General features: G+C 41.3%; 1 protein-coding gene across 50 annotated transcripts in view; it reads left to right on the top strand.

The window, feature by feature from the left end:
• Window positions 1-14,917, top strand: part of Dtna (dystrobrevin, alpha) — a 362,070-nt gene that overhangs the window by 277,582 nt on the left and 69,571 nt on the right. For all 50 annotated transcript variants that reach the window (XR_015642372.1, XM_087592983.1, XM_087592987.1 and 47 more), the window contains 1 exon segment: window positions 8,683-8,768. Coding sequence is in view for 49 of the 50 variants with exons in the window: in XM_087592983.1 (XP_087449109.1) it covers window positions 8,683-8,768 (86 nt within the window). In the remaining variant the exon portion in view is untranslated.

A 14,917-nucleotide genomic window follows, 5' to 3' on the forward strand; every position in this document is an offset into this window, starting at 1 on the left:
ATACCAGCTCGCACCAGACTGCCTCAGACAGGCTGAGACCATATTCTCTCCTTTGAACCAGGGCTCTCTCCTCCTGTCTCACTAAATTCCCATAGCTGCCTGTTGCCATGCACACCCCCATGCTTCCAAATTCCCATGGCTGGCTGGGATGCACCCTTGCACACCATGCTCTTCCACAGTACCTTTCTCGGGAACTCAGTTGAATTGCCACATGAAGGAAAACACCACACAATCTTAGTTTAGAATCAACAGGTAACACAATCGCTGGGCGCAGAATCTAGCATCTTTTTATTGGATATTTTATTTACATTTAAAATGTTATCTCCTTTCCCAGTTTCCCCTCCAGAAACCCCTATCCCATCTTCCCTCTCCCTGCCTCTATGAGGGTGTTGCTCCACTCACCCACCTACTCACTCCCTCCTGCCTCCCTGCCCTGACATTCCCCTACACTGGGGCCTTCACAGGACCAGGGCCTCTCCTTCCACTGATGCTCGACAAGGCCATCCCCTGCTACATATGTGGCTGGAGCCATGGGTCCCTCCATGTGTACTCTTCGGTTGGTGGTTTAGTCTCTGGGAGCTCTGGGGTGTCTGGTTAGTTGATATTGTTCTTCCTATGGGGTTGTAAACCCCTTCAGCTCCTTCAGTCATTTCTCTAATTCCTCTATTGGGGACCCTGTTCTCAGTTCAGTGGTCGGCTGCAAGCATCCACCTCTGTATTTGTCAGGCTCTAGCAGAGCCTCTCAGGAGACAGCTATATCAGGCTCCTGTCAGCAAGCACTTCTTGGCATCCACAACAGTGTCTGGATTTGGTGTCTGTATATGGGATGGATCCCCAGGTTGGGCAGTCTCTGGATGGCCTTTAGGAAGACCAAAGTGTGGATGCTTCAGTCCTTTTTAGAAGGGGGAGCAAAACACTAAAGGGACAAATACAGAGACAAAGTGTGGAGCCAAGACTGAGGAAAGAATCTTAATTTTACAAACTATTCTGTTAGAAATCCTCAGGTCTCAGAACAACAGCCTCCAGCTTCCTACATTGTGCCTGCCTCCTTGCTCCTCTCCATCCAAAACCAGCACCACTCCTTCCTCTTCCTCTGTCCAAGCCAGGAGTCTCACACACTCGCCCAGTGATTGGTCCCTTGTAATGTTTATTTATTAGGGGAAGATCCTACCACAGTCTTACATAGAGGACACCAAATCCTGGCAGGCTATGCTCTGTGTCACATGCCACACCTTACAGAGTTTACTAAATAGCTGTGCTCATACTGAGCCCTGGTGCTTTAGAAAAAAAGACCAGGGCACCGTCAATTGCTAGGCTCTAAAATTATCCCAGAATTCTGCCAAAAACTCTCTGCCTTTTGAATTAAAAAACAATATTCCAATACCTAATGCAAGTTTATTACAAAGTATACAGCCATTTCCCTGTGTCCCCACACAACATACTGTTCAGTCTTAAGACTGTAGGGACAGACAGAAAGGGAAGCCCAGAGGAGCGGCTATACCCAGATGTCCCTTGTTTCCTCTGCTATTCCTGTGATGATACCTAGGAGCTGAGGACACCCTAAGTTCACAGCCACCATTGTGCACTCTTCCCTGGCAATTGTCATGTTGTTTTTGTCATGGGAAATCTTTTGTTTTATCTGGAATAAAGTCATTTCCCAAATATTTATAGTAGCAAACAAATGGAATGTTCTTAATATCGCTCATCTTTTGTCAGACATACTCTTGGAATGGACAGGAGACGGAATTCCAGGGAGTAAAGGGCGTCACAATCATTGGCTCTACCCCAGCTGGAAAACTCCTTGCAAACTCACCTTGCCCAGGATCAGAAGTATTTCCCTGGGGTCCCACAACCTTTGCAGGAAGCTCAGAGAGATGCCAGGGCCAGTCAGAAGGCTTGTGTTCATTCATAGACTGCTTCCAGTACCCTCAAAGAAAACAAAGCAAGTATAGATGCCGTCACTTCCAAACTTAAGGCAGCAAGGGACATAAATTTTCACTTAAACATTTCTGACACTGTAAGTCAGAAGGTTTCTTTTTTTATTTATGCGTTCACTAAGAGCATTCTATGAGATGTGTGCGTAATGAGCTATGGGCAGATAAATAATGAGAGGACATGAAATGAGGTTCCATTGATACAAATCTGTGCACAAGACAAGCCCTTCCTGTTTGAGAACTCTGAAATGAGGAATAAGGTTTTCTGCCTTTTCGAGAAAGCATTCGTCAGAGCCAGAGTCAGAGCTCACATATGGAGGTGAAACATGGCACGCGATTCCATAGCTTCAGAAAGGAACCTCCCTCGGCAAGGTGGAGAAAGTGAGCTCTGTACTGAGGTCAGGTTGGTAGCACAAGTCAGTCAGGATCTGTTCTTCTCAACAGTTTCCTTGCCATAACCTTTCCTCTAAAAATAATGTCCTAGCTGAAGCCAGTTTTTAGTAAGGTAGAGTCCTGGGAAACCCTGCTCATTTTGATTACAATGAAGTCCATTTTAACATAATTAATGGTTTTTAATATAGATTCCACAGTTATCCATGTATTTTTCAGACAAAGAGTATGCACGTGCTCTCCTCTTCTCATTGTCTAGAAAAGCTGGCGTGCCTCCCGGGAGTGGCAACAAAGTATCAAGGAAAGCAAAGGCTTTAGGAAACAGGAATTTACAAGCAACTTCTGGTTGTACCTTTCATAATTTTGCTAGGATTTATCTGATTCTCAGAAATATCTTGTTGGGTACTAAGAGAACAATTTGATAGGCTCTTTTGAGATCAAGCTCTAACAGAAAAGAACAGTCGGCAAGAGGCAGCAGTCTGGTATAACGGACATAAAACCAGAATCTTTTCCATTGAGCCTGAAGACAGTGGCAAGAAATGGGAACAAGTGTGTGTGGAGAACTGGCCTCTGTACATTGAAAAGGAAACCATTACGACAAGTACAATTTTGCTACTTTATTTTAAAAATAAATGTTTAATAAGAAATGACACCCTAAATTGTAATAACTTTTTGGGGCATTCTCTGAACTTTTCCACTAGTGAGGAATCAGCTGCACTTAGACTTCACATTTCCGCTGAAAAGCTGATGTGGTTATGTATCTAACTGCTGTCCCTGCAGTCAGACTCCAATGTATCCACCAGGATGGATGTGACACTCTCAGGCACAGCCAGCTCTGCTCTCTGCTGATTAGTCTTTTTGTCATTCTTAAGAGTAGCAATCCTCACAGCCATGAATATTGACATTTTTTGATTCTAGTGATATTAGAATGAACAGTTCCAGATGGCCATAGCTTCAGTGAAACACTGTTCTACAAATGTGTTTTGTGAATGGCATGTTCGTTATACTCCTTAAGTTAATGAATTGGCAGCCTCTCTGTTAGTTCTGGAAGTCCAAAGAGAACTCCTACTTTTATCAATGTCAAGGCCATGTGTTCGTGTGTGTGTGTGTGTTGAGAGAATGTGTGTGTGTGTGTGTATGTGTGTGTTTTGTGAGAGAATGTGTATGTATGTGTGTATATGTGTATGTCCGCATGCATGTGTGACAGTGAGTGTAAGGATGTGTTTGTGAGTGTGAATGTGTGTGTGTGAGTGTATGTGTATGTGAATGTATGACTATGTGAGAGTATGTGTGAGTATATGCATGTGAGTATGTGTGTGACTGTGCCTGTGAATGAGTGTGAATGTATGTGAGTGCATATGAGGATGTGTGAGTGTATGTGAGTATATGTATGTGAGTGTGTGTGAGTATGTGTGAGTGTAAGTATGTGTGTGTGAGTTTATGAGTGTGTGAGTGTATGAGTGTGTTAGTGCATGAGTGTATGAGTGTGTGAGTATGCATATATGTGTGTGAGTGTACGTGAGTGTGTATGAATATGTATATCTGTGAGAGTGAGTATGTGTAGGTATATTTGTGAGGGTGTGTGTGAGTATGTGAGAGTGAGTATGTGTAAGTATATGTGTGTGAGTGTGTGTGAGTGTGAAAGTGAGTGTGTGTCAGTGTGTGTACATCAGAGGTTGCCATAAGAGCCTTCTTATTTCACTCTCAACCTTATTTTTTTATTTACTGGCTTTTAAAATTTTTATTTCATGTGATATATTTTGATTATATTATTTCCCCTCCCCCAACTCCTCCCAGATCCTCCCTACTTCCAGAAGCTCCCTATGTCTACATCCCTATTCACCCAACTTCACGTTCTTTCTGCTTCTCAAAAAAAAAAATCAAAACAAAAAAGGCAAAAATGCCAAAGCAAAACAAAAGCACACAAAACAAAAACCATGGACTCTGTTTGGTGTTGACCAACTACTCCTGATCATAGAGTTGTGCTACTCAGTGACACTCCATTGAAGGACATCATTTTCTCTCTCCCAGCAGGTATCAGTTGCAGTAGCTTCCTTAGGAATAGAACTTCAAGCTTACTGCTCCTTTTCTGTGCTGGGATGATTTTGTCTGGTTTGAACGTGTGCAGGTCTTGTACATGCTGTACTATCAGTCTTTATGAGTTCATATGTGCACTAGTCCTGTTGTGTCCTAATAACACCATTTCCTTGCCATCAGCTACCACCTCTGGCTTACAGTCTTTCTGTGCCCACTTTCACACAGAGCCCTGAAGCATCAGGGTAGGGGTTTGATGAAGATATTTAATTTAGAATGAGTGCTCCAAACTCTCCTACTCTATGCATATTGTCCAGTTGTGGGTCTCTGTGTTAATTACCACCTACTAGAAGAGGATTACATATATAGGTAGGTAGGTAGGTAGGTAGGTAGGTAGGTAGGTAGGTAGGTAGGTAGATAGGTAGGTAGGTAAGTAAGTAGGTAGAATGGATGGATGGATGGATGGATGGATACATACATACATACATACATACATACATGATAGATACATAGATAGATATATAGATAGATACCTAGATAGATAGATACATAGATAGATACACAGATACATAGATACATAGATAGATTGATAGATTATATATAGCTGTGGCTCTTTAACATGATAATAGTACTAAGCTTTCCCCTAGGGCTCACAAGCTATCCTAGTCTCTGGTGCCCGGCCACTTTAGCCGGGTCAGGTACGGGTTTCGTCTTACAGTGTGGTCTTTAACCCAATCAAAAGCTGGTCGGTTACTCCCATAACATTTGTGCCGCTATTGTACCAGTGTACCTTGCAGGCAGGGGCTGTTGTAGGTGCCAGGGTTCCAAGCAGGGGCTGTTGTAGGTCACAGGGTTCCTGCTTGAATGACAGATGAATACTTATCATCTCCCATGGCAAGCACAGTAACTTCTAGTACCGTAAACGCTAGTCAGTAAAGGTGGCACTTCTAGCTGAGCACACGCTCAATGGCATATATAAGTGGTATCGTCAGCTAATATACATTTGGAAGCTTCTATAGTAGTGAGTTTCCATACAGATTTTCTAAGAGCATGCAATGTTAGTTGTCCTCCCCATGTCCCCTCCTTTTCCCTACCCTCTCACTTCTCCATTTAACCCTGCTATTCCAGTCTCTCCTTTATGTCTCTGTAACAGTGTATTCTCTGTTCCCTTTCTTACGAGATACCCTCCTCCCCGGTCTCTTACAAGTTCCCTGACCTCTGTGGTTATTCAGATTATAGCACACATATCAAAAGCTTAAAAGCTAACATCTATACATAAGACAGAATCACGCAGTATTTGTCTTTGAGGGTCCTGGTGTGCCCCACTCAGGGTGATTGTTTCTAACTCCACCTAATTACCTGCAAGTTTCATAATTTCATTTTTAATAGTTGAATAATAATATTCCATTGCATAAATGTAGTATATTTTCAGTATTCATTCTTCAGTTAGTGAACATCTAGGCTGTTTCCAATTTCTGGCTATTCTGAACATACATTGATGCACATGGATAAACAAATATTTCTGTAATGACATAAAGTCCTTTGGGCATATGCCCAAGAATGGTCCGGCTGAATTTTGTAGTACATATAATTTCAGCTTTTTGAGAATCTTCCCCAAGATTTCCATACCAGTTTTCTACTAGCAGGAAGTAAGTGTTTCTAACATCCTTGCTGGTATCTGCAGCCATTTTTTATTGACCATGGCCATTTTAAAGGGTATGAGATGAAATCCCACAGTAACTTTAATTTTCATTTCTCTGGTGGTTAAGGATATTAAACATTTTAAGTGTCAGCCACTTGTGTTTCATCTGTGAGAACTGGGAACTCTGCTTGGTACTGTAACCCATTTCAAATTGAATTGCTTTCTTGGTGTTTCAGGGAGAGGGTTGCTTGTTTGGGACTGGAAAAGACTTTTTCCATTCTATAGGCTTCTACTTGGCTTAAATGATGGTGTTCTTTGCTATACAGAAGCTTTTTAACTTTGAGCACTCCCATTTATTAATTATTGGTCTTGGTGCCTCTGCTTTTGGCTTCCTGGTCAAAGTCTTTCTTGTGCCAATGAGATCAAGTGAATTCCCTACTATCTTTCCTGGTTTAGAGTTTAGATACTTTATCTATTTGGAGTTGAGCTTTTGGTGCAGGGTAATATACATCCATATAGTTTCCTTCTTCTACATGTTTGAAGTTTCTCAGCTTGACTGACACTATTTGTTGAAGATGCTGTGTTTCCTCCCATGTATGTTTTAAGGCTTCTTTCTAAAACTCAAATGTCTGTACCTGTGTGGTGATGCTCAGGTCTTCAATTCTGTTCCACTGATCAATGTATCTGTTTTTATGCTATACCATACTGATTTTATTTCTATAACTCTGTATTATAGTGTAGAATCAGGGGTGGTGACACTTCTAGCCATTCTTTTATCTCTCAGGATTGCTTTTGCTCTCTGGGTTTTTTTAAGTTTCCATATGAAGTTGAAGGTTGTTCCTCAATGGTGAAGAATTTTGGTGGAATTTTGATGGGGATTTTATTGAATCTGTAGATTGCTTTTGTTGGGTTGGTCATTTTTCACACTATGAATCCTCCCGATCCATGAGAATGGAAGATCTTTCCATCTCCCGGAGTCTTCTTCAATTTCTTTCTTTAATATCTTAAAGTTTTTATTACACTTTAGTCTATCACACCCTTGATTAGAGTTATCCCAAGATATTTTTGAAGCTATTGTGAAAGGTATTGTTTCCATGATTTCTCCCTCAGCATGTTTGCCATTTGCATATGAGAAGGCCGCTGATATTTGTGTATTCATTTTATGTACCGCTACTTTGCTGAAAGTATTTATTAGCTATCGAGGTTTCCTGCTAGACTCTTTAGGGTCTTAAATATAAAAACCATGTCATACGCAAATGAGGATATTGTTCTTCTTTCTTTCCTATTTGTATCCTCGTGGTCCTTGTCAGATTTCCTGTTGCTCTAGCTAAGACTTCAAGAAGTGTATTAAATAGAAATGGAGCAGGTGGACACCCCTACCTTGTTTCAGATCTTAGTCAAGATGTTTTCAGTTTCTCTCTGTTTAAGTTGATGTCTGTGGCCTTGCTCTGTACTGCCTTTGTATATATCGTTTCCGGACATTGATCACAAAGGGCTGTTGGGTTTTGTTAAAGGCCCTTTCTGCATCTAATAAGATGAGATGTTTTTTATCTTCTTGTTTGTGTACATGGTGGATCCCATCTATCAATTTATGTACATTGAATCATCCCTGCATCTCTGGATGAATCCTCCTTGATCATGGTGGATGATCTTCTTGATGCGTTTTTGAATTGTGCTTTCAAGTATTTTATTGAGAAAGCCTGCATGTGTTTCTAAGAACTGTTGATCTTTTTTTTTTCTTCAGACAAGTTTTCTCAGTAGATCCTAGAGCTCTTTAGTTTCACTAGACTGGCTAATGGTCTGTCTGGCTCTGCCTCTTTGGCGGTGCTATTACAAATATATGCCGCCCAACCCATATAGTGGTGTTGGGGAACGAAACTTAGGTCCTCATACATTGATGGCATGTACTTCACTGAGCCATCATCCAGCCCCGACTCCTGTCCTTCAACCTCTTCAAATACTAGCTGTCTTTTTAAAGCAAACATATCACACTCAAATAATTGATGTGTGTTCAGAAAATGATAGCCGTTGAAAAGAATGTGTCCTTAAAGGTTGCCTCTCGGGGGCCTGCTCTTTTCTGCAGGGAAATGAAGACAGAGTGGATCTGGGAGGGGAACTGGGGGGGGGGGAGTGGAGGAAGAGCAAACTGTGATTGGGATGTATTGTATGAGAGAAGAATCTATTTTCAACAATAAAATAAAATAAGATATCAAATTAATAAATAAAAGTTGAAGTTGAAAAAAATCCACATAGTTAACCTAACGAATTTTTAAAATTCTCTAAGGAAATAAAATATGAAGCTTCTGAAGTCTGTTTGAATAAATTATAAGAGACTGGAATCATGCATAAAATTATTTCATGAAACCCAAAGAAAAAAAGCAGAGTTTGTTATAGGAATCCATTACTATCAAGGGCATATTTCCTGGCTACCGGACTATATTTTGAGCAAGTGACATGTACAGCAAATAAGCTCTGAGTTTCTGATGTCTCTTGAAAAACAAAGCCTCACACAGACAGTTTATCAACAATGTGTGGTGAATCGTATTCACAACCTTTTCTAAAGTGTGTCTGCATAATGCATGTAGCCGTGTATCCTACAATTTCAGCAGAGCAGAAAATGTCAACATTATTTATTAGAAGCTCCCTAAATAACATCATTTTTTTTCTGTTATCCTTAAACAGGGAGGGCCATGGTAAAATCTCAGTATTTGCTGTCAAGATGGCTTTGGCTACATTGTGTGGAGGGAAGATCATGGACAAGTTAAGATGTAAGTTACCCCCTGTCCCCACTCTGCTCCCCCCTGCTGTGCCCCTGACGTCCTCTCTTATCCTTGTCATGTCCCCTGTCTATCTCTGCCTTCACTCCCTCTGTGAGAACTACTCCAAACGCAGTCTTCTTTGGACTTTAAATGTTATAATAAAACTATTTCCACATTATATAAATGTTAATGAAATGGACATTCCCTCTACTTTTGAATCACCACTATTTATAACTTCCTGAGTGTATCCAACTAGAACCTTTCTGATCGCAAAGTATTCTATTTCCTCTGATTCAAAATGATGTCAATGTTGGGATTTCACCTTAGATATTGAGTTTGGCATGGAGTGCTGTGTTAGAAAGGGCATGACCAGGGCTCTGATCATCCGTGTTGTCAGCCCAGGAATGCCATTAATGTTAAGTTACACTGTGGACATGATTTTATTTCTTTTTAATCCCTAATTTCCTTCTGTATCTCAACTTTGGGGTTTTAGTAAACCTGGAGGGTGCTTCCTAGCTCTGCTAGCCATGGAGTATCTACCTCCCTTTCTTCTTGCTGGATTCTGAAGAGTCAAAAAGGAAAGAGTAAAAGAAGGAAAAACCTTTACTCCTCTGGATTCTAACCTGACATACTGCAGGAACATTTTCTCCCTGAATAGACAAATTAAGGAAAGGATGGCAAAACTGAGGTGGCATCAGCTTCCTTCACCTCCATAATTTTCTTTCATGGAATAGCCAATACACCGGAAGTCAGAGAAGCCCACTCAGATCCTGGGCCCCATTAGTTTCTCTTTGGTTGGCCTAGGAGATAAAGAAATTAAAAACTCTCCCCCTCAATTTTTACTGGGAAATACTGAACCAGTTGTTCTGGGAGCCAGTAGCTTTTTCTTTGCTCTTTAAATGGCTTCAGAATTATCTAGGGGGCATTTTCTTCAAGATAAGGCCAAGAGAAGAAAGTTTAACAAAAAGAACTGAACCAGAGGTTAAAAATCTAGCAGAACCTGACTATTACCATCATGTATGTCACGGTTGACCATTTATGCTGAGGACATTAGAGAAACATTTCAAGAATTAATATCTTCAAAAGCATCTTCAAACCATTATTCAATATTGTATTCACACACAAATGAATGAAAGAACCCTGTACTGGAGTAAGCTTGAGCCAAACTGATTAAAGGCATTTTTCTAAATGTCAGGACCCTCTGAGGCTTTCATGAGGCCAGCAAGCCCTTGTCCTGGAAGACCCAGACTCTTCTGCTCAGCTCTCCTGGGATTCAGATGTTGTCATCCTTTGGGGACAGTCATCTTGGCAACCACCTGTCACTCTCTGGCCTGGCCGGTCTCATTTCCCACCCCAAGCCACTCGCTAAAGCTGTTACTGGTACAAGAAAAATACGGCAGATATATCACTCATTTTCACATTGTGGGCCAGGAAGAGCCACTCTTCTTTTTAGGCAGGATCAGAGTTGAAAGGAAGGCTAGCAAGATAACAGTGGCTGTTGCAGACAGGCCTGAAGACCTAAGGTTAATCCTGGGATTGCACAAAGTGGAGAAAGAGAACCAGTTCCTAGGGATTGTCTGATCTCTACACACACATAAGACATAGCACAGATACATGCACATGTATGTGCTCATGCACACATGCACATCCATTTTTGAACTATGCATCAAATCCATAGTTGCTAGGCAAGCAGTTGATAGAATGAACACAGTTTAAAAGCTCAAGCCAGTTTTAAGTAGATTTGGCACGGGGTTTGATTTTGTTTGTTTATTTATTTGGGTTGATTTTTGGTTGGTTGGTTGGTTGGTTGGTTGGTTGGTTTGGTTTGGTTTAGTTTGGTTTCGTTTGGTTGATTAATTTTTGGCTGCACTTTACTGGGTCAGTCTTCTTTAACACAGCAAAAATCCCATTGGAGGCCCAAGATCCTCATGTCACAAATTTTAATGAAAAGTATATGGTGTGACCACCATACATCTCATTCCCACATCAAGAGCAGTAGACCTCAATTACCATCTTATGTCCCTAGTTCTTGGACTAAAGAGTCACTCTTAGATTAGTGATCCCAGGAAGATGGTTTGAATGGCTTCCAAGTAATTATGTTCAAGGCAGTTTGATCTTGACTATAATTGAAAGTAATCTGATTGGGAAAAATCTGTGCAAAATATTAGTACAAAATGAATATCCTTCATCACCAATATTTCCAGTTTCAATAACAGTTATTGACTGAACGAGACAATCCGGCCACATACAGCCATGACTGTCTCTTGGTAAATGGGATCGAGGGTTTTTTAATAAAGTTTTCCTTTGCTGGCTCTTGTCTTAGTGGTAAAGCAGACAAGTCATGACTTCTTTTGCTACTTTTGTGATAAGAAAAAGTAAAAATGAAGTATTTGGAAGTTTTACAGATTTGGATTTTTCTTTTCGCTTCTGCAAAAGTCTCTAATGTATTTAAGCCAATATCACAGCAGGCTTGATTAGCAATGTTTCTATTTTTGTGCATGGGGATAAAATATTTAGTTTGTTCCAACTTGTCCCTTTTTATTGGAAAGAACAGAGTAATGATAATTGGCTGAATTTTTAAAAGCAAAAGGGGAAAAAACAACAGAAAATGAAGCAAATTTTATTAAATGATTACCAATGCAATAAAGAGGAGCACTAACTCCATTTTACATCATACTCTCTGCTACTCAGGGTCAACACCAACCAATATGCATGGTGTTCACCGTGCTGCTCCTGGTGGCACTGTTGGTGCAGCCCATGGAGGAAAGGGTACTTTCTGTGGTGCGCGGCAGAGCACCACAAACATAAAGAGACCTAGTGTATACTCCTCTTCTGTTTGGTCTCATCTTGTAATTAACTCTAATGGGTCACAGTTGTTTGTCTCTTAACCAGTCCTATTGGTTGGTTCTTCTTAAATATGTCCAGTGTATCTGCATACAAGCCCATGTGCATACACACATATTCCCATCTATGTGTGCAAGTATACCTGGGTGCATGTATGATGGAAGCCAGAGGACAACCTTAGTTGTCTTATGGAGGAATTTTCTCTATCTCATTTGAGACCCGATTTCTCATTAGCCTAGAGCTCACTAATTAAACTAGACTGGCTGGCAAGTGAGTTCCAAGGGTCCTTGTGTTTCTGCCTTCGTAGTGCTAAAATTACAAGCATGTTCCACCACCCCTAGCATGTTTACATAATTCTGTGGACCAAATTAAGGTCTTATGCTTACATGCCAAACACTATAGCAACTCAGTCAACACTCCAACCCCAGGTATCCAGATCTTAAAGAAATTCAAAGTCCAAGGACAGAAACCTGGGATGCCATATTTTGTCTATAGTCTCAAAGTGTTTTGTTTGTGTTTGTTGGGTTTGGGGGGCTTGTTTGTCCGTTTGTTTGCTTTGCTTTAGCTCAGAAGACCTACACTACAGCAAACATCTTGCATCCATCAACTTTCTCTCTCTGATTGGGTTGATCTGCCTTCACAAGTGCCTCCAGGCTTGAAATCCTTTTTTATGTCCCTTGACATCATCCAGACACAATTTGAACTGCATCACAGTAATTTGAAGGCTTTTTATATCTGGTGTCAGCATCTGCTGTGCCCTGGTTCCCTGACCCCACTCCCCAGCTCCTCGAAGATTCTTGAGAACATTGTGCTCGCATTGACTGCCCTTTGTCCTGACTCCGTTTCCTTAAACCTACTCCCTCCTCTGTGATGACTGCCCAGTGGTCTTTTCACACTTAGCCCTGACCAGCTCCTCCCACTGCACCCACTCTGCTCTTCCCATAGTCACACCATAGTGTTACAATCTGTGCTGTTCTATGTGGCATCCTTCTGACTTTTCTCAGTCCACCACACCTCCCAGAGGGCAAGAGCCACATTCTGGTATCCCGTGTATTACTGATTAGGGCAATGCTACCCCATTCAGTGTGTGTCAGGTTGGTTGTAGCTGAATGAGCCAATGGAGGCAAATTCATGTTATGTGGCTGTAAGAAGCACAGAGGGGCTTCTAAGATGATTCGGGGCCACAAGACAGACTCCCACAGGCGATTTCCTATGAGTGGGTAATGTTAGCAACAGAAAGTATACAGGATGAAATTAATTGTAAAAATGTCTAAAATGTATCCACTGTGTCACACATGTGTTATCCTGAGTGCTTTATGTCTATTAACTGATTGAATCCTTGAAATAAGCTTGCATTATATACACATACTCATATATGTTGCAAACTTATCACCTAAAGCCAAAAACTAAAATACAAACATGAATTATTTTCATATCAACTTTAGAGTTCTTTCTTATTATTTTGATAACCCGAGTAAGCCATCTACCACCACTTCCTGATAATCCCTGTGGTCTACCCTTACTCAGGCTCTTAGACAGCCTTCCTCAACGCAGAGAAAGTTCACCTTAGTGTCAAGTGAGTGGAAGGCCACCATGAGGACCCCTAGTTTTGCTCTAGTTAGAGATTAAGTTTATGACTTTTCATTCTGCCCAAATAAATTAAAAAAGACAGAAGCCACTTATGGGGGGATGATCTCCTTGGGTTCACAGTTCAGAAACAACAGTCTGCTACACTGAGAACAGCACAAAAGCAGGACAGGATCCTGTCCACAGCAGTGAGAGCATGGAGTGGCTTGTCATATTACATCAGATCAGGAGGCATGAGGAGACATCAGGGGAACCAGAGGTGAGATATCCTTCAAGGTCTAGCCCTGACAGCTTATATCTGCATCATGCCTCATGACCTATCAAGGAACCACCAGTAGCTACGTCATGCCAAGTATTCAAAGGTAAACATGGTGGGAAGGAGTAATTTGCATTCAGACCAGAACAGAAAGGTTGCCTAAAAGCCCAGGTATTATCAAAGGTGACCCGGCTTAGGAATCAGAGCCTCGAGGAGACAGGGTGACCCTGCTAGAACGAGTCCATCTGCCTTAAAGCAAGCAAGATGGCAGCTCCCATGAAAAAGCCAGTCTGGTTTTCCCAAGTTTTCTTTTCTCTCTGTCCATTGGAATGTTTCAGCTTCTACAAGTAAAATTAATCAACATGTTTTCCTGCCAGCAGCCTCTTTTGTATTTATTTGTTCTTGGCCAGTCTGACTAGAGCCTGAGTTAAAAACTCAGCCAGCAAACAACATTGCAGGGGTGGCAAGGACAACACTTTGGCTCAAACTGAATTTCTTTTTCAATTGACATAAAAATATTTTTTATTCATTACTTATAATACATTTTACACATAAATGCACTGTGAAATGGTTAAATCTGTCTGGTCAACACACACCCCATTTTATGCAATATTTTGTGACAAGAACCATGCATTCATCAACTGTATTAACACATATTTCGTTACCTTGTCACCCCACTGTGCAGCCTCTCTCTTGAACTTGTTCCTTAGCAGTACCTGCATATGCTTTGATGACACGTTTCCAGGTCTGACTGTCTAAGCACCCCAGCTCTAGTGATCACCATTCCACACTCTACTTCTGAAATCTGTACCTTTATATCCCACTCGAGTCTGGATGTGTAGCATTTGTCTTTGTGTGGATGGCTCCTTTCACTTAGCAGAATGCCCTGTGAGCTCATCCCACTGTTGCAGATGGTAAGAGTTCCTCCTTTTATGGCTGAGCACTCCACTATGGTACTGTTTACCCCACTGCCCCCTTATTGATCCATTCATCTGTTCAACCTGGGTCAGTTGTACATCTTCACTGTTGTAGGGCGGAAGCAGAGATATTTCATCAACAAACTAGTTTCATTCAGATATGTATTGGGTATGCATCTAAAGTTATACCTAAATAAACTAGTTTGTTGGTCTTCCTGTGGGGTCCCAACCCCCTTAGGGGCTATAATGCTTTCTCCTATTCTTTCATAAGAGTCCCCCAAGCTCCATCTATTGTTTAGCTGTGGATGTCTGCATCTGTGTGACTCATTTGGTAAGTGGAGCCTCTCACAGCACAGCCATGCAAAACTCTTGTCTGCAAGCATAACAATAACATTAATAATGTCAGGGATTGGTGCTTGTCTATAGGATGGGTCTCAAGTTGAGCTAGTTATTAGTTGGCCATTCCCTCAGTCTCTGCTCCACCCCAGTAATAGAATTGCTGGACCATGTAGTGATTTTATTTTATTTTTTTCTAATGATGTTACTTACTTCCA

The sequence above is a fragment of the Rattus norvegicus genome, chromosome 18, assembly GCF_021556685.1.
Source record: "Rattus norvegicus strain SHRSP/BbbUtx chromosome 18, alternate assembly SHRSP_T2T, whole genome shotgun sequence".
NCBI lineage: Eukaryota > Metazoa > Chordata > Mammalia > Rodentia > Muridae > Rattus > Rattus norvegicus.